The 20,888-nt window shown below is 40.6% G+C and overlaps 1 protein-coding gene across 1 annotated transcript in view; it reads right to left on the bottom strand.

The window, feature by feature from the left end:
* The window catches only part of DST (dystonin), a 326,171-nt gene extending 306,092 nt beyond the window's left edge, over window positions 1–20,079 (bottom strand). The window contains exons 1-2 of the mRNA XM_068410532.1: window positions 20,049–20,079; window positions 4,621–4,809 (exon numbers count right to left, since the gene is read on the bottom strand). Of these exons, the coding sequence (XP_068266633.1) occupies window positions 4,621–4,809; window positions 20,049–20,075 (216 nt within the window). The 5' untranslated portion in view covers window positions 20,076–20,079. The remainder of the gene's footprint in view (window positions 1–4,620; window positions 4,810–20,048) is intronic.
* Between the last annotated feature and the right edge of the window lie 809 nt (window positions 20,080–20,888).

Raw genomic sequence — 20,888 nt, 5'->3', positions numbered from 1 at the left:
AATAAAACACCAGAGCAAAATGAAATGGCAGTTATTTAAAGAGACATATTAAAAACTCCTAAAAAGCCCTGTAGAACAACTTCATCCATATGAAAAATTTCATCTCAAGTAAGCTAAGTGTCAACTAATACCCAGACTTCTATAAATTATTTGGTATCAGGTGTTTAAAAAACCTCCTGTTTTTCTTACAGAATTGTAATACTATTTTTCTCATAAGTTTTAAGACTCAAACACATAAAAGCAAAAAACAGGATAGCTGAATAAGACCATGGATGGGACATCTCATGGTTTTACGTGCATTAGAAAAGGATTAACTTTGCTTTCAAGCTTGCATCATCAGAGTCTACAGTACAAGCTTCACTTCAGTCATGGGAGTAGTCTCAGTGGAGCCAAATGAAGCTGCTGACCTTCCTCTCAGTTCCCGTGTAGTGACGTGTCGCAATGCTGCACCCACCCCTAAGGAGCTAAATTGCTTCAGCAAAGGGAAGCCTTTAAATAATTAGAAACAGGTTCATTAGGAGACACTGAGGGATACCTACAAGCAGCAGTGCTTCTGAAATCATTATTTGTCATCAGGTTGTTCTTTGTAGGTTACTTCAGAGATAGATACACTTTTTTAACACTATTCAGTAGATAATCACCTCAATATATGCTGTCGCTACAGTGCTGGGGCAAAATAGACCAGTAATTTTGGATGTGTAAAGTACAAGGCTTTTGAGTAGAAAAAGGGATGTCACATCTGAAAGTGAAGGAACCAGGTTTATTTATGCTTCAATCATTGTATTCTCATCTGCCGCACGTCTTACAGTGATCCTGTTATGACAAATGCAAGTGCAAATTTTGGTACTACATCTCATGATATTAAGTAATCCTTGGTGGCTGCACGAGTCAGCCAATTTAGGAGCCCTTCAAACTGTTTAACAATGGAGATGTCAAAAGACGCTTTAACAGCATCTCTTTTCAACTATGTATTTAGACATACAAGTGAAGTTAGAATTTGGCAGAACTGTATGTCTAACTGAGCGCACAGCTCAGGAGCCAGATATGTTTACACAAACTCAAGGCCATCTTTTGGTTCCAGGCCAGCACAGGAAATAAAAAACCTGTTAATAATTTGCAGAGTTTTATATTTTTGCTTCAGAGCAGACCACTATTTAAAATATAGATAATATTTGCAAAACGCTTGTAATAAAACCCCCAGTTTAAAATTTGCCCTCGAGAAGTATTGCTAGACAGCAGCAAGCTCACAACAGGAAACTTTTGTGCATCCTTCCACACCTTCAGAAAATGTAACTACCCATACAGAATCAGCTACCCAGTTCTTGAAAGGGGTGACATATAACACTCCTTTGCCTTGCATGAAGTCATGCTAATTTAAAGAACACAGTTCTGTTTCTTCTCAAGAGTTCTGCATTGTATTCAAAAATTCAAAGCACACTTCAGTAATAGGTATCTGTACTCTCTCCTCGGTGTGAAGCTGATGTAGAACTGTCACCCAAAGAGAATGTCAGCACAAATAATACAGCCACCAATGAGAGGGTGACCTACAGGGCACAAGGTATAACAATGTGCCAGAGAAGGGGTAAGCTACACACCATTATGTTCATGTTGCACTGCAGTAAGATGAATAAAATGAAGTGAAAATGGCTATGAACTCTGTCTGGTAAGAATCAGTATTAGGACGGAATGTATTTAATGTCTTCATTAATGACCTGGAAGGTGTAAAAAAACCCCGAAATTTTCAGAGAAAATTAATGTTGTATTTCTGCAAACATCCATTCATGTAGATTTTCAAGGGGAGCAATTATTGTCTTCAGCAGGATTACTCCCATACACACAGTTACACCTAATTTAGTTCTGACAAGATCAGGGACAAAACTGGAAAGATCTCAGATTGCTATTCAGGAAGTGAGAAATAATCCAAGCAAATCCAGATAATTATAGCTGTGGCTAGGAAACTGCAAGACACGATTTAGGCACAACAAAACCAACCAAATACAAAATAGTCTAAATTCACAGGAATAAGAAAGCCTAGCATCTAAACATCCAACAAAACTTCTAATGAAATATCTGAAAAGTCTTTAATCATGTATCTTAATATGGCAACAAAACAGGTTAACATATTTTAGGACTGATTACTCAAAAATTTCCTGGAGCAAAGAAAACCCTTTCCATAGGGCTGTTTTATAGTTACTTTGAAAATAACATTCTCTCTTGTCAGAAAATAGGGACAAAAAAGCATGAGTAGGAAAAAAGCAACAAAATTGATTGGGAAGAGAAATGTTATAGGAGGAGAAATTATGTCTTCTAGTTAGCAGACATCATACATAATTTTTTTCAAGTGATGACTAAGCAGGATATGGCCATAGCTGCCTACAAATATTTCCATAGTGTAAACATCAAGACAACAGATGATTTATTTAAAGTGGTTCAAGTGGGCAGAGCTAGGAGCAACAGGAAAAAATAATGGAAAGAAATTGTGCAGACTGACAAGAGCATTTCTGGCACTGAATCATGTAAAACTGTACAAAGATAAAGGCCAAAAGTCTGATCTTCCAGACGTTGAGACTAAGTGGAACGAAGCCACAACAAACTCCAGGATGGACGACATTGTGAGTGCATGGAGCTTCACAACGCTGCAGTGATTTGTCATGGCATGAACCTTACTCACCCTGTCACCACAGCGTTAATAATACATTCAGAATAACTTACAACGTCCATGAGAAATTAAATTGGTGACTTATGTTTTCTGGATCACAGTCTTAATAAAGATAATGATTTATTCTTTTTTGTAGAAATGTGAGTTCATCAAGGCTGTAGAACGAAAGGCTATCAAAAGAACTGTATAACATTGCATAAAAGATACACTGCAAAAGCAATTTCAAGGTAGTGACATAATGGCGACAGCACTGAGAGAAGTTTTCTCTAAATCTGGGATTTATTATTGTTTCAGTGGTATGTCTTGTCAGACACCGCATAGACCCATGAAATGATAGGAAAGTGAAGTTGCGTAGTAACACTGCTCCTTTTCTATTCTTATACTTTTTTTTCTTTGCTGGTCCTGAAGTCCGTGATGTGTTACTGACTTTGGGGAAAAGCAGCACTCATCCATTCTTCAAAGCCTATTTTGCTGCTTACACTGTTCCCACAATTTCAGCTCTTTAATTCAGTACCACTGATGCTCTTATTCCCATATTGGTAATCAGTGGCAGTTGGTAATAGCCTCTGGAATTACAGGCAGGCTTACCCTGGGCATATGCCTACCATGGAAAAAATTAAGAACAATCAAACAAAAAAGGGAATCAAAAAGCAGGAGTGGAATGGAAAATAGTAGAGGAGATGATTGAAGAGAGGAAGGAGGGACACCAAAGTGGGGAAAGGACCCGAAGCAAGTAATGAACAGAGAAGAGCCTGGTGAGAGGCTGGAGACCTAGTAAGAATAACAGACAAAGTAGTCTAGCGAGCAAGATAGGATGGGAGTGAAAGGGAGATGGTTGAGAAGAAAGGAAGAGCAGATCCTTTAAGAAGAGCAGAAGACAAATCCAATCAGATCAAATTAAACCACAGGAAGAGCAGCAGAGTAAAATAATAAGTAGAAGCATGAGAGAACAGAGAAAACTGGGGAGTAGTGATGTGAAAGCAGAGAAACAAAACGTATCAGCTAAAAGGTAACATTCTGGCAGTTGTTGGCAGCTCTGGCTTTCTTTTCTTTGCACAAGTTTCTTGCTCTCTCAGGCAGTGTACTTCCCCTAGGGAATACTCTGTCTCAAACTAACTTCAGAGCTCATTGATAGTTCTTGGTCCTCAATTAACACAAACCTAGGAAGGTTCAGTTAGGTTGGAGCAACCTCGAGATGATAATCTGTTTTAGTGTATGCTCAATAGTTACCTTTTTAATAATACTGGCTTAATAGAAGTACTTCAAGCCCCTTAACATTGGCACAGATAGGTTAGTCAGCAAATGCATCAAAGCCACGAGCTCTCATTAAAAAGAGAAATGCATTGTGTCTGCAGGAAGTATCTTCACACACATTCACATTAGGAACTGTGTATTTCAATGAATTGTCATATTTCCTCACTGAAAGTAGGTTATCAATATTAAAAACTATGTGTAGATCAAGCTGAGGAGCGAAGAAGGATAAGACTTGATACAAGTTTTGAGCAGAAAGATTGCAAATGCTGTATAAAGTAGAAGAGACCTCAAAATTGTATCTAGTAATGAGAACTAATATATATTTGGTTCAGCACATAAAATCTCTGATAAATCTGAGTGAGGAATTTCAATAACATACATGTGTGCTATAAAAACCTGTTAAGTAATACAACTTTAAAACTATCAAATGAAATATCTTATTTGGATATTGACTATAGACTGAATATTAAATAAAAATCAAAACTCAAAAACCCCTCTTCAGAACTGGATTTTTTTAAGAGTTGTGCATCAACGTTAAATATACTCTAACAAACAAACTTATATGTAGATTTGCTGAACATGAGAACTGAAAAGATTTTTAAATTGAGGAAGAGAATATGGATGGCCCTAAAATTAGAATTATATTACATGCCTCTATAATATATAATATTTCGAGTGCTATTTATTCCTAAAGGTAGAATACTTACAGGTTTTCGAGTTGGGGTAACTTGGACAGAATGATAAAATTCTGGTTGAACTCGGCTGCTTTTCTTGATTTTTCTTTTTCTTACAGAGGTTTCCTGCTCACTTAGGTGATGAGCTTCCACTATAGGTTGTGTTTCCTCAAGGCGAGGTGCTACACGTCTTCTAGCATGACGAGGACTTGATCTAAAGCCCTATAAGAGAAAAAGCAATCATCGTGTTTGACATCTCTCAGAATGGAGCCATTTAACAACAGAAAAATCATACAGGATCTTAACAATGACTTTTGGTACAAACATGCCCATCTTAAATTAATATAATGTCCATATATACTGCATGTAACAATAAAGAGATGTTGCCAAGTGCTGTTAATATCACATTTGTTTTATATTTCTCAATTATATGTATTATTGACATGGCTAGAAGCAGTAACTCCTGTTGCTTTTCTTTATAAGCTCCCACTTTTAGTTATTTATAACTAAATAGTTTAGATAGTCCCACTAAATAGTTCTAATTTAAAATTTATAATTAAAATTTTCCAGGTTAATTCTTGGCCTCATGGGAAATTGTTTTAGGGAGCGTGAGCTGAAAAGGTGCATTTTTTCCTGAGAATTGAAGAAACATCGGTAGCTGCCAACACTTAATTATGACTAACGGTTCTTGTTAAGAGCTCTGATGCTGCTAGATTTGGGGGGAGACCTTACCATTTGGAATGAAATAATTAAGACAGAGTGCTGTCTTTTGCTATCATCTAAGAAATACATGCGTATTTGGCCAAACTAATAAACTCAGGAAAAGCTGCCCTTCACAAATGCATTTTAGAGGCTTGCTGTGAAAACTTCGGAGCATCATCCAGAATGTCTCGTAGCCTCAACGAATTTCATTTCTCTCATCGCAACATGTATAATGCTAGCCCTGTACTGCTACCTGCAGAGCATTTACCATGAGCATTCTCTCATTTCACTGAGTCCTCTCATGAGCATGCACGAGCCTGCCATGTGTCATTTGTACTGAATACAATGTTGGTTGATATTAAACTTGGCCAGGTTATAAATAAGAGTTTCAATCACTTAGTCACATCAGCTGTCAGAATAAGTGAGCCAAATCTATGTCCTTAGTGACAGTCTGCAGTTTAAGGACTACATTCACTTTCAAAACCAAAAATAGATGCAACAATTCCTAATTTTCTGCCTTCTTTTTTCTTCTAGTAAAACATCTCCGCTGAAGTCCTTATGCGACAAACCCAGCACTCAGAAATGGCTGGTCCATAAAAAGAATCAAACTTCTGCAAGGTGAGATTTTAGCTAAAAACTGCAGAAATCTATGCTGTGAATCTAAATATCCTGAGTTCCTGCAAGCTGAGAACTAGTGGGAGCAATAAATTTCCATATAAACCTGCTGTTCTTTTCCCCCTTCTTCCTTCAGCTTTTGGTTTGTGTGTTTTGTTTTGCCTTTTTTTTGTTGTTGTTGTTTTGTTTTAATTAGGAAATCAGCATAGAAAAGTTATGCTAAAATGTTGTTATGTTGGTAAATTGAAGCAATCAGAAGTCAGATGTATAGCTCTGTGCAAACTGGATTTGCTCCTCTACTGTTCATGAGGCTGAAGGGATGAGAGCTGCAGTCTGTTGTGGGCACTCAGAGAGACAGACAGCTATTTTCATTATCTAAAGGTGTGCTCCATTAAGTAAATACACCCCTAAACAGCCAAAATACACAAACATATATTTACATACACATGCTAGTAATTGCTACAGATACACATTGCATGCAACAGATGATGTGAAAAGGTTGACATGCCAAGGTGAAGTATGAGGTGAAGTAACTTCCAGGTAGCAGCCTTCTACTCCTGGACACTGGATAAGGGAGACAGGAATAGAGCCAAACTCTACTTAGCCCATCTGGGAGGTTCATGTACATGGTGCATCAGGGCTATGAAATATGTATGATGGAAAGATACAGTCAAAATTTCCTGAATCCTTTTTTATGATCCCTCCTATTCTACTGAAGCAATAGAGTCGTTCAGACTGCAGGTAGGGCCAGACTTTGACTCCCCGTATCTTAATGGAAGCAGGACCCTGTCCGTATCAACCAACACAAGCAGCACAGTGGAAGCCACTGTGGGCAGCAGACCTGCGCAGGTTTAGGAAGATCTCTGAACATTCAAAGATGTAAACCTGTGAGATGCTCTGTCACACTATTGCAGTGGGAAAACTTATTGCCCATTTTCTTTCTACATTGTGAAATAGCTGACAGATACTTACAACATATCATTCAATGTGATACTAGGACTGTTCAGGATGACAGGGAAAAACACAACACAGGGAGCCTACTATCATAGAGCCTACTCCTTGTGGAAATTTTCTTTTACAAAAAAATGTTAGTGCGCAACAGGGATTATTCCATAGTAAAATAAAACACTCCTTAAGAGACCAAAATACACAGCAAATCTATTCTGAATTCTGAAATCAGAAGAGATTTTCCAAACGTTAAATGCATTCTGATTCATTTACAGATGATGGCTACTGCCCGAAGCCTGGTTATATACCCTGCGCTGCAGCTGCTCCCTCACCACGCTCCCATTCCCATTAGCTGGATAAAACTCTTTGGGAAAGCATGGTTATGTAACACAAGAATTTGGTAGAAGCTAAGCAGCTCTAAAAGCGCTTAGAGACGCATGCCAAATAGGGATTTAAGCATGTGGGTCTCTCTCACTGAGTGACTTCACCTCAAAATACGTCAAGGTTTACTGATTGAGTATTATGCTTCGATACGAAAAAGTCACTTGTGACTTCCAGAAAAGTCTGTTTATAGACAGTATTTCTCCTTCATATTTTCTATATTTTTCTCTTTTGCTATTTATTACTAGCAAGAAAATGGGATCTTTATCTCTTTAAGAGCTCATCTGCTTCTGTTTGCTGAAGCTTATTCTTCACTTGAAGTCATAATCTGCCTGCACTATCACAAATGGTTGCTCTGGGGAGGATTATAATGCGATAAAGGCAGAGGATCATGATTTCAGGTGGAAATTAATTCCATATCAACAAAGATAATGTTACAAGGGCAAAGTCCTCAGACCAAAACCCAAAATGCTTACTCACGCCTGCAATGAGACTTTGCCAGAGCAAAATCCCAAACCTGGAAAATTTTAGAATTTGGTAATCAAAAATGAAGACAGGAGTCAAAAGTGATGTAACGTATGGGCACTGCCACTCCTATGCTCAATGCAAGACTAGAATGGCCAGTGATTTCTTCTCGACAGTGAAATGAACAGACGCTCTTTGTGTCATCCGTGTTATTTATCCTTCAGCTGAACCCAAAATTGAAAACGTGTCATACTATCACAGCAATCAAAATTAAAAAATATGAAAATGACACAAATATCTCTTTGGTAAAGAGAGCACTATTTTAGACATTAAGCCAGCGTGCACAGGCGAGCAGGAAAGTATCACAAAACATTCAGGGACACACAGTACACCAACTGAGACCAAATCACTGAGCCAAATGCTAGAGATTTTAAAATCGTGCTGGCAATACAATGAGGTTGCTGTAACACCATTAAGCAATTTGTAGTTTCCAGTATCATGCACACGCTGTGTCACTGGACAGTGACAAACCTTTGCTTGTTCTTTGCGTTGAGAGTTGCTCATTCCCTACTGCCTGACCCGTTTTTATGCCTGTACAATTTTGACACAAGGCAAACCAAACAAATAAGACTACAAATATATATTTTCAGAAAAGCTTTTTTCTTCTAAATACTAAAATAACTGCACAAAGAGCACAAAATTTACACTACAAAGTTTTTTTCCTTAAAGAAACAACTCAGATGACCACTAGAACCAGTTTTAGATACCACAGAGGAAGACAAGAGGCAAACGGGGATGATCTTCTCTCCAAAACCATCCATGCACATCCTCCTAGTTAGTCCGAGTCCATGAAGACTGATCTTCCTAATCATCCTCCACAGCCAGTGGGAACAGAGAGGTGTCTATGGAGGCCAGAGCAGAGCCAAAGCCTAGTTCATCTACTCTCAAAGGAGCTTTTCTGTCTTTAGACAGAGGCTGGAGAGATCAGCCTCTCTTAGCTGAAATTCACCTTTGTGAATTAATCCTTTTACGTCTTGTCTAACAATGTTTTTTTCTGGAATGAAGTGTGGTAATATTGAAAGGACCTGTTGTGTTTATCTTTACACCCAAGGCAACGATGAATGTTGCAAGCCTGGGCACTGTGTACCAGAGCGCACAACCCAGTGGTTGTGTAAAATTACTTCCACGGTAAGAGGTTCTTTAAAAAAACACCTTCTTATCCAGCCAAATTTTAACTTCACACCTCTGATTCAGTGACTGATTTCTTCTGCATAGAAACACAGTGTGGGATTCCTCTGACCAAAGCTCAGCAGACCTCCCCTCCCTGGCTTCTCTTTCGAGCCACTGAAGTCAGCAGGTCAGAGGAACCATTCCCTAACAGCACCTATTTCTCTCCATTGGCCATGAAGGGAGCCCAAACTGACTGCTTCACTCATAGACATCTATACTGTAAGTATCCAAAATTAGATAGGATGGATCAGACCCATGATGACTAGGTTTTGGTCTGCCTTCAATGCAGTATTCATCATTCCATATATATTTTATCATCAGATTTCCTCTTATTTTCCTCCTTCTACATGAAATAATTCCAGTGTCTTCCATCCCTTTTTTTTTTGGTGAGAGTTTTACGTGTCCTTATTTGCAGATGTCACTCTTGCTGCATCCCCATAATTCAGCACAGTACTTTTATAAATCTGTATTACTGCTATATATAATAGTATAGCACGTTTTTCCATTCTGTTTAAATATTTCCCATCCCATCTTCTTTTCTGTTCAGGCTATGCATTTGAAAGAGGTCTTCACTGAATTGTCAAGAGTAATTCAAAAGGCCCCTTCTGGAGGCCATAAACTTTAATAAAGAGGTTAAATGACTTTTCTCTGTAATATACCCAGCCCTGCATTTATGAACATCATGTGTGTTCATCTGCCTCATTCTTCAGAATTTCTTCAGTATGGTCTGGTATTTGACAACCAAGTGTGTGATACTCTGCAATCCTTGTTATGTTTTTGCCAACTTCCATTCCTGGCCCATTCATTAATATAAAATGAGGATTTTGAAACTTCCTAAAAAACTTGTCTAACTTTTGCTTTTTTTAATTTATACATGAGGAAGGTTTGGATAATGTGTTGAACCTTTTTCTTTCACATTCTCAGTTTTCCTGTATTTCTTTTTAATTCTTTGTCTGATACTTTAATAGCACCACATGAGTATATCAGTGCTATCCCACGTGTGTATTATTGCTTTAGTGACATGAATCTTTGACTCCTCCATTTTTCAATGTGCAATTATATTAATTTACCAGATCCTTTTCCTCTCCATTCTAGTTTATACTATCCCTACTGCCTTCATCATATGTTATCTATTATTTTTATGCTTGATAAGAAACCATATTCATTCTTCATTGTTTTCAGTGTGTATTTTGTGTAGAATATACTGGGTGTCTAATCTTGGAACCCAACCTTTCCAGCCAGTATGTGTTTTCAGAGTCACTAAACATTAACTTCAAGAGAAGTAAGAGTGCATTATCTGATGTCCAGCTGAAGTCAACAAATCTTTGCATTAACTCCAGTGGACACTGGACTGCAGCCCAGTTTACCTTCTGGCAGAACTTCAGTAAACCACAGAAAAAGCGCTAGCTAGCATTAAGCCACAATTCAGCACACTCAGAGGAATAACAACAGAACTCAACTGTGTTTGCAAATGCCTTTACAGATATTGGAGTGAGTCCTGTAGATTAAATGCACTTCTGCAGGTGGCACTAATGAATATCAAAGCCAAAGGCAGCTCAGATAGGATATCCAACTTCATGTGCTTGCTTTTAAGGTTTTTGACAGTGGCTGTGTATGCACAAGAATTGTCATCTATTACCATTGTCAATTAATGGCCTCAAGAAACAGTCTTTGAATTGTCAGTTACTGCCTGTTTAAAGCTTGGAAACTTTCATGTATATGCAACCTACAACATCTTAGGGCCTGGAGATATTAGTATGCGTAGTATCAAAACCGTTCTCAAGGTGCCAGAGTTCTCAGCTGTTTTGCAGACAGGCTGAAATAGAATTAAACCCTATAGCTAAAGTACCTACTTGAACTAAAAAGGCAGGTCTAATTAAATAATTTTATTATATCAAATTCCCCTGCATGCTGAAAGAGAGAAATTTGAGAGTCTTTCTGCTGGACATATAAACATATTTAAAACACCAAATGTAAGATTTTACATTCAATTTCTCATTCTACTCCCTTATTAACAAGCTTTCACTGGTTCTTCTTTGCATGCCTTATGTTTATTTTAGGAGATATTATTCTTCTCTTCTAAAACCTAAACTCTAAGCAGTGCTGGAACCGTTTCTCAGATATTGAAGACGTGATTTGGCATGTGTCATATTCCAAGATAAGTCCATGCATTCAAAGGGATTAAAAGCAATTGTCTTTTATATAACCTGAACAAGATTACTTATCCAACTGAGTTCATTAAATACAACATCAATAACCTGCTTTCCAGTTCCTAAGCGGGCCCTCAAGTCTATACATACGAACCCTTGTGTGAACCTAGGGTTTAGATGTGAATTTAGAGCACAGTTTTTAATAACCCATGCTGCATTACACTGCTGTTTTACACAATGTGTTTGTTTTTTTCTAGCATAAGGTTAGGATTCCTATCAAAGCAGGTAAGCTGTAACACTAGGAAAACCTCATGATGTGTAAGCAAATAGCATCCCCAGTCATGCCTCAAGATACCCTTTAAATACTCTTTCCTGTCTAAATCTATGAACCACAGAAGCTGGCCTGTTCTCCAAGCAGTCCTATCACTCTCCGACAAGAAGGCTTGCAACCCTCCACGGCCGCCTTGCCTTTGCAATGGCTTGTCCCAATTCCTTCTATGTTACCTCAGGGCACCGCAAGCCTACAGCAGGAACGGAACAATTATTTAAGAACAAAAATAAATCGGGAGTCCTGCTTGATCAGTGGTCTGCAAGGGAAAGTTTAATTTAGAATATACTAGCACATTCCCCAAGCATGTCCCTCTTCCACCCCTGCTTCCTCTGTTTTCCATCTCATCACTTCTCCTCAGCTTGGGCAGTGTACGGTACACATCAAGAATCTGCGACAAGGAATTAACTTTAAGTACTAAAAATACAGTAAGAAGGAGAATAAGAAATAATACACAGACTGCTAAACCACGCAAATGCTGCCCAACATCTAGTACAAAGAAATGACTCTCCTCTGTCCAGTGTGCTTGTTTGAAGTGCAAACTGGTGAGAGAATTTATGCCACTGCAGCACGTGAAGATGGGTCTGCACTTTGTCAAGCATAAAATAGATGCATAACTGATGAGAGACTTAACAGGCATATATATTAAAAAAAAAAGACAGCATCCTGGTTTCGCTGGGATAGAATCATAGAATCAATTTTCTGTTCAGAAAAGCTGCACTTTTGAGAGGACTGCAGCACCTGATACGGTGGGAACAAAGCTGGTAAGATGCTTTGTTTTAGTTGGTAGCCAGCCATGGTATGCAGGTGTCCATAGTGATCAAGGCCGTTAGCAGTTCCGAGTTAGCCAGGTGCTTAAGCTAGGAGGAGCAAAAGCCAGGGCAGCTGACCCAGGCTGGCCCTCAGGTGTATTCCGTACCATAAATGTCATGCTCACTGTACATTGGGAAGTTTGCTGGGGACTGCCCTCTCTTCTCAATGGCTGCCATCCCTGCAGGGTCTCACCCATCATTCTGCTCCCAAGGCCTGCTCTCCCGTTCGTTGTGACCGTCGCACTTTCGCTGGAGCTGTGGTGCTCACAGTGTTTGACATCTGGCATTGACTGCTGGGAGTGCACAGCTTGCAGCCGCTGTATGGGCTGAGTATAACTCTGTGTAATTTATATTAGCATTAGTGTTGATATTGGTTTTCTTATTTTATTAAATCTGTTTCCATTTCAACCCATGGGTCTCCTTCCCTTTTCCCAATTCCCTTTCTCACCTGGGAAGGGGCCATTGGGTGATAGAACAGCTGCTTTGTGTTTAGCCCTGGATGCGGGCTGAATGGAGACAGATACCTAGGGTGGCATTCAGATATCTATTAAGATACCTCGATTCAGATACCAACAACATATCTGAAAGGATCTCTGCTTCAGGAGCTACTAGTCTAAGATCCCAGTTAAAAATTTAGTCAATACACTCAGTGAAGCTTGAAGAACTGTTCAGCTCACCCTGAGGCAGACACCTACACTAGGTCCGCTGAGTAGCTCTACAGACTATAAACTGTAAATGCTTACAGCAGGCTTATCTTGCTGTATAAGAAGATGCTGGTTTTGCAAAGTCACTTTCCAATTCTGGCTGCACTTTACGTGCAGGAAGGTAGTGGCAGCAGATCAGCAGAGAATGATGCCTTGACCTAGTTGTATCATTTTGTTCTCTCTAGAACAAAGAAAGAAGATAAATATAATGCCTCAATCTGACATTATTATGCATTTCAATGGAGTTAGTGCTGTTGATTTAGATAATCATAAATTAAGTCTTGTAAGAACTGTGTTTCACTTCTAGTTTGCTCTACTATTTACCCTGCCATCCTGAAGCTGAGTGCTGTATTTAAGCAGCTGAGTGGACAGGGGCGATAAGGACATTGGCACAATTTGCAAGAAATGTGTCTTTGCCCAGATGTCAACTGCAGTTAGTTTCTATAGCTGATGTAGTGTTTTCACACTTCAGCCATAACTCATGTTTCATTCCCACTGATGAGTCAGGAACTGCAAACCACTGGCTCTCCTTGATGCAAGGCAGTCGGGCACAAGGGAACACAGCAGGGGCTCAGGCACTTTGGACCCAAATAACAGGTACCCAGGCTCACAGGTGAACTAGAAACACAAGGAATCAGCTCAAAAACAGCCAGCTTTGCTAGCACTAGGTCAAGATCAGCCATATCAGCTGTGGGCCTGGTGACCAGCTCAAGCATCTCTGCAACACAGTGCCAAGTCCTTGGCCAGGGGAGGTGGAGGGGCCTGAGCGTGCCTTCCTCAGAGCCTGAGACCCCTCCGGACCACAGAGCACAGGGGACAGGCTGAGAGGCCGTGGCTCTCGATGGTACCTGCTCACGTTTGACATGGCCAGGCCCAATAGCCCAGCTCAGCTGAATTGGATCCCGTATGAAAACAGCGAGGTGACTTCACCCTGTGCCCTGCATGGTTATTCCATAGCACGTCCAAGGTGCCTCTCCTTAAAAAAGTCTGGGAGAGGAAGAGAGTGTGAACGACATTCCCATGCCCTGGGAAATCACACGTAACAGCCCAGGAGCAGGAACAGCCCCAGGGGTTGTACCACCCTGTTCATGCGGTGCTTGTTTTCATTTAATAGCCTCAGCCTAAAGTGCCGAGCTGTTTCTGAAGGGGCATCTGCAACCTGATCTGTCACCCTAATAATCTAACGGAGAAATCAGTGTAGATGGTTAAGCTTTTCTGAGCCATATGTCTTCTATGGACCCCTGCATGATCCTTTCTGCCTAAGAACGGTTTCTACAGCAGATGTGGTAATACATGTGCTCGCCACAAATACGACCTCAGCTATTTTAATTCACAGTTTCAATCTGAGGTTAGTTTCAGCCAAAAAACAGTAGCTAAAGTTCCCATTCTGTACACGTGCACAATGTGGCTGCTAACAGACGGATGGCAACAAGCCGTACTCCACCTGGATCCCCTTGGAACCAGGGCTCTGCCTGCTTGCGAGCAGCTGCTTGTGTGCACCAGGAGCGTGCACTGTAAACAGGCACACAATGTAACTGAAGCGGCAACCTCCTCTGAAACACACATTTCCAGAGATAACAGTAGATACTGAGAAGCCTGAATATGTAAATATTCATACATTCCTAGCTCATACATGAGAGCTAGGAGGTTGTTGACATAACTATATTCATGGGAAACTAAATCGTAAGAACTTTTTATTATGTACCGGATCTTTATGCAGTGGTTGTCCCCATCCTGTTAGAGAACTGTGAGGATGTGTTCATTTATAATGCAGGTCCCAATATGCAGTGTGTCAAGACCATGCCTTACTCATTGATGTGGACCGTGACACCATGTCAGTACTTTTATCAGGTGGTTGATGGAACTAGGAGGAGATCCCCTCAGCATTTCAATGCTCTGCAGACTGTTGAATGACAGAATAGAGATACAGGCAACCAGATGGCCACAGAAATACAGAAGGCATTTCTACACTACACTGTAGTATGGAGTAAAGGTACCTGAGTTAACTCTGGAGTTAGCCCAGGAACCCAAGGGGTCTTGCTGCAGCAACCGGGGAATTGCCATGTATTCTGTGATACAATTGCCAAACAGGCTGTTTCTCAGCACAGACTGGTGCTTGCTAGGCTACCTAAAGGCAGCACTGCAGTGAATAAAGCTGACAAACAGTGATGGACGTATAGTAAGCAGAATCTCAGTGGTACCTAGTTTGCCATGTAACAGCTCAGTGTAACATACCCTGTCTGGGCCACATTATTGGACATGTTATGAAAAATGGATAGAAAGATTTGTCCTTATACACTGTAACTTGTATTTATAGCTCTCCATTCATACCTATACATAAGTGTTTTCATACATCTAAGAAAACAATTTATTTTTGTCTCTGATTTATTTTCCCTTGAACCTGTTCCTTAACTCTTAGGCAGCTAATGGAAAAACAGTTTAAACATCCTGGGGGGAAAACGTGTCAAACACAAAGGTAAAATATTTTCAGGCTGATTCAGCTCCGCAAAGACAAAGAGACATCCTCTGAATAGGTGAATGAATGCATTGTTCTGGCTAGTCCTGTACACTTCTGTTGCTCCTCGAATGCACTCCCTCCAATCAAACAGAAGACTCAAATTCAGCTTGGAGGCTCTGCTGATGTCTCTTTTCACTGGAGCTGTACATATCTGGAGCAGTTTGTAAATAACTCTGCAATGCTCAGGATGAATTATGGTGCAGCTCTTCAAAGACTATTCATTATTGTTTTGTAAGATACCTAGACCTGTATTTTTAGGCAACTGTCTCACAATCAGCCTCAGAGGGGGACAATTATGGCAAAGGTATGCTTAGGGCTAAATTTATGAACACTTTTTCTGGGCATCAATTGTTGGCAAAGTCAATATATACATTTACCGGAGACTGTTGTACTATAGTTTTGCATCCATGTTACCACGATGGATGATTTAGCAAATTCATTTGCTTTTAAAAATTGTCATTAGTCTTGGCTGACCTATTTCACTACCAGTCTTGTCACAACAATACACTGAATACATATAACCTTGTAGTGACTGTTCAGCGTACTAAGAAAAAAATGTGGGGTCTGCAAAACTCAAATGACCAAATGTTATTCCTTTGCTACAGCTGTGGTTAATACATGCTGCCAGCCCTCCCAAAGAGTCTTTTCATAAAGTGTTAACTCCTGTTTGCCTTACTGGTGTGTCTAGTCCCACCAGACACACATCTGGATTATGTGAAGTCAGAATTTACAGTGGACTGTAAAACTGCAATAGATTTGCTTCCTAGTAGGTTTATACCTGTAGGTCTCAGTGGAAGCATTCACAGGAAACTTGCCCAAAATATATAAGTCAAAATTAAATAAATACAAAAAGATATCATATTGCTCCTGACTACCCACTGACACTGATACCTTCAGTTCCTGAGATCATACTATTTCTAATTTAAAAGGTAAAGAAAGGAAAAAAGGTAAAGCTCAGAGAAAATTTCAGGCAAAAGATTTCTAAATCTGGTGAGGTTTTTTCCCCAATAATATGAAAACCATCAACTACTGGTTTAGCAATTGGCACAATTATCCCTTCACAATCTCATAAAAACCCACCATTTAAAAAATCCTGAATGAGAACCTTCCTTTTCAACAATCCTTATGCCCAAATCATGAGATTTTAAGAGGGAAGATTAAAATAATGAGATTTTAATTTGGATTAATTCCTTCCAGCCTAAGGGCTAGAATCATAGAATTGTTTAGGTTGGAAAAGACCACTAAGATTGTCAAGTCCAACCATGCTTACTGCCTTTTTAATTGAAAGGTAAAAATCTCACAGAATCCCATGACTCCAGAGGTTTAGATAACAAGGAAAACTAATTCAGAAAGAAATTTAAATCACAAGAAGTAGCAACACCAGCACGTTAAGAAACGCCTTTGAATCGCAAAGTACAGAACACACTCAAACCTCTCTGTAAAGAATAACTGCTAATCATTTAAACGTGTCAAGCCCAAGCCCCCAAAGTACTCAGAGAAAAGTCCTAGACTTCATGAAAAAACAGACTTCTACAGACGAGAAGAATTAAGTCACCAAATCACTGATAACATTCAAATTTTTGAATGTACAAGGAATAATAACAATTTAAAAACCCCAGCATAGTCCCTATTTTGGTAAAACTCTTACTGAGTTATATTGTTACTTTGGTGTGGTTTTGGTTGAACACAGACATTTCATTCTACATGTAAGTCTCAAAATAAAGAAAGAATAGTACAAATAGCTACATCAAAGTCTGATTCGTCACTTAAGCAATGAATATTTCTGTTGGAAATTGACTTGTTTTCTTTTTACAGCCATGGCATATCTAGGTCTCCCTCAGACTGGAAACATTAACTATTCTGGGTGCGATTCCTATGTGACTTCATGGAGTATCTATAGTACCTGGGGGATGGAGGGAATCTTAAGAGCAGTTATAGTCACAATGAACTTAAAGGACTGCAATAAAAATATAGTAAAAAATAGACCTGACAAACTTCAGGTGGTAGTAAATGAATGTTAGTGGGGAGGTAGAGACACCACTGTATTATCTCAGGGAACTCTCACATCTTCTTGCTGGTTAATTTTTCTGTTACGAAGCACCTCTAACAAAGACAGACTTTAACCTACTTTATATTCATAATGATTCATGCAAATTTACCTCCTTTTGAGGCAGGGGGTCAAGTGTTTAAGTTCATTCTATCATGAGTAATATCTGCATAGACTTTTGCGGTATAATAATGAGGCATGTTTTGCAGAGACATTCGAAATCAAGACCCACAAAACCAGACAAACTATTTGTGGATTCAATTCACCAGTGGCATATAAAAATCAGAACAGAAGAGCTGATAAGGATCATAAAGATATTTTCAAATTTAGTATTTATCCTCCCATACTACAGTGTCATATTTTTCAATGTGGGGTTCAGTACTAAAGGAAAGGGATTAAATGGTTCTCACTGTATATAGACAAAGACAATATAAGCATGCGGCATGAGAGCTGTGGCTCTGGCGAAGAACATCAACATAAATTTGCTACACATCTATTTTTCCAGATACAAGGCTTTCCTGGCAGGCAGCCAGTCGTGCAGGAATTGCCAACTGTTCTGTAGATAGGGCAATTATCATTCTCTGTGCACTGCCACTAGACCACCTGCATCTTCACGTGTGATGTAAGTCGGATTGGAACCCAGCTCTCAGGAGATGAATGCCAACCCACTGCTATTTACTGTCAACCTGGTTTTCATTATCTTTTGTTATCATTAAGAAACACCATTTATAACCACACCTGACAAACAGCTAAGCATAGTGGAAGCTAGCAGACAGACCTTGTGCTATAGAACTTGGAGTGAAGATGTTCATTTTTTGGGGGGGGGGAGGGGCAGGGAATTATGCAAAGCCCATATTTTCATGTATCATGCTTTGCTTTCATCAACATCTTACTGGAGTTGGAAGTGCATAATGTTTTGTGCTGATACAGAATGAGAATGTCAGAGTCTGTTTCAGATAATGCTGCCAATATTTTCAAGGGAGTATGCCTGTAATTTGTTCTTAACGAATTCAATTGGATTCATTAAAATAAGGTTTTACTTGAAAAAAACTGGAAAATTAAAATTTAATGATGTCAAATGAGTCATCGTTTTCTCTCAAGAATCAAAAGTCTATCATCAGATAACAAAAGGGAAAACAGCTCCACCACTTAAATGGGCAGTTTAGGCCATTAGCTGTGGTGTTATTCTGTCTAAACACAACATAGAAAATTATGAAAGAATGTAACAGTTCTTATTGGTTTATTCTGTCATGTTTCAGCAAATGGAAACTTCTAGGAATTATTTTAAATGTGTCTACTTCTATCTGGGTGATATGCAAATAACCTCATGCTGGATTAATAAAAATAGTCACTTTGCAAACTTCCCTTTTAAGAGTCACCGTACAGGAAGGCATGTATTTCAAAAGGGCAAGGCACATTAAACTTCATCTTTATCTAGGCTCAAGAGTGAGAGGATTTTACATGGAAACCAAGTATTTCATGTTAGAGGAACTAAATCATGCAAAAATATTTTGACTTCCGGAGCGACACGTTTGTTTGTTCACTGTACTGCAGCGCTGTTCCATCAAGAACAAAACCAGACTGTTCATGGTTGAAAGACAGGACACTCCCTATGTCATCTTCTTGTTGTGATAGTGTGTACAAATTTCAAAATAGTCAGGAGTTTAAAACTAATTGCCAACACAAACCACGTTGCAAAAATATATCCCATGCACACTTTTGAAAACATTACTCATAATTGGGTAATTTTCTCACCCACAACCGGGTAAGGAAAAATGCAAATAATTTAAAACAAAAGATCATGTTAGTGCAGAACTCTCTCTCAAGGCTCCCAGAGTAGCAGGCAATGGCATGAAGATATGCCATAAATCAATAGCAGGAAGCCAGGCAAGAGAAATATCTAGACAGGAGCTCTAGAGGGCAGCATGGAAACAAAGTGGATGCTAAAACAAGTATTATTTTCCATGTTTTCCCAACAATTATGCTCCTTATTCAGAATCCCTAGGAAGTGACTGGGTTTTTTGTTATACTTTTAGCACCGGCATATAAGAGTTTTGATTCCCCTGACCTATGAATACAGAGCCATGAAACGAGGCGCCTGCCAAGCAGGCTTGTAGTCTGGATCCTTCTGGGATCTCCCGCGGCAGCGTCCAAGCCAAGCAGGCAACTTCCCTGACAAGGAGCAAGGCGCAGGTGAGGGCTGAGAGCAAAGCAAGCGAGCGGAAGCTCTGCAGTGGCAAAACCTACCAGCTCTGCACATATTTACAGTGCGGTCGGGATTGCTTTTTGGACAGAGGGAGGTCTGGCACGTACAGCAAGCACAGCTTTTCTTGAAGTAGCCAATTGCTTTGGAAACGACACGCATCAGCAGGCCGGTGAAGATAACACAAACGAAGAGCTCGCGTTTTGTGTGGAAAAAACAAGAAATGAAAGAGGACATTATGTCTTTCATGCAAAATGAAAAGTTTGCTACGTGATTTCATTAACAAAAGACCACAACAATATGTACTCAGGTAAATAGAACAACTTCTGACCTTGAAATTGCGTGCTAAATAAATTACCTCAGAGCGAAAGTGATGGGTTCTCATGACAGCATCTGGAAGGGAAGCAGAAAGACACACAGGCTGCATCCAGCTCCACCTCAGATTTCGCTCCGGCTAACGGTTTTAGCTAATCGCTCGCCCTTCAGCGCCTATTCCTGGCCGGGGTCCGGCTCTCCCGGCGCAGCTGGCCGCTCCGCCCGGCATTTATATTTAATTCATCGGGAAGAACTTGAGCATAAAGTTCTGCCGCACTTGAGAGATCGGGGAGGGCTGGTGGGGGGGGTTCCCAGCCCCTCGCTGCCCTCCCGCGGGCCCAGGTTTCGCGAAGGGATGGGTGGAGACAAGGCTGCCGCAGTCCCGGGCTCGGCTCGGATTTTCCTTAAAGCCTTTGCCCGGCTCCACCGAGGCAGAGCGGCCCTCCGCCGGCAGACACCGCGGGATGGGCCGGGGACACCCCCCCTCCGCCCTCGGGGACGAGCAGCGTCTCTTACCTCGGCTCCTTGAGCGACCTGAAAAGACGGATCTGATGGGATGCCTGCCTTTCTGGAGCCTGCGGTGCCAGCAGCAGAAGAATAAGATCGTAGCTATGGTCCCCAGCAGCAGCAGGAGCAAGAAGAGAGCGCACTGGATGCTGTAGGGTCTCAGCAGGACCAGGAAAGCCGCGGCAATCATGGCTCAGGCGCCCGGCTTCCCCCGTGCGTGCGCGGGTCTGCGGCGAGCGGCGGCGGGGGGGGGCCGGGCAGCGCCGGGCAGCCTCTCCCCCCGGCAGCAGGGCGGGCATCGCCGCCGGCACCACGCTGCTGGAGCCGGCAGCCGGGAGGGAGGCGGCGGCGCGGGGGAGGGGGAGGAGGAGGCGGA

This window comes from Nyctibius grandis, chromosome 1 (assembly GCF_013368605.1).
Source record: "Nyctibius grandis isolate bNycGra1 chromosome 1, bNycGra1.pri, whole genome shotgun sequence".
In the NCBI taxonomy this organism is placed as follows: domain Eukaryota; kingdom Metazoa; phylum Chordata; class Aves; order Nyctibiiformes; family Nyctibiidae; genus Nyctibius; species Nyctibius grandis.
The sequence above is the reverse complement of the archived record's forward strand: the minus strand, read 5'-3'. Positions and strand labels throughout refer to the sequence as shown.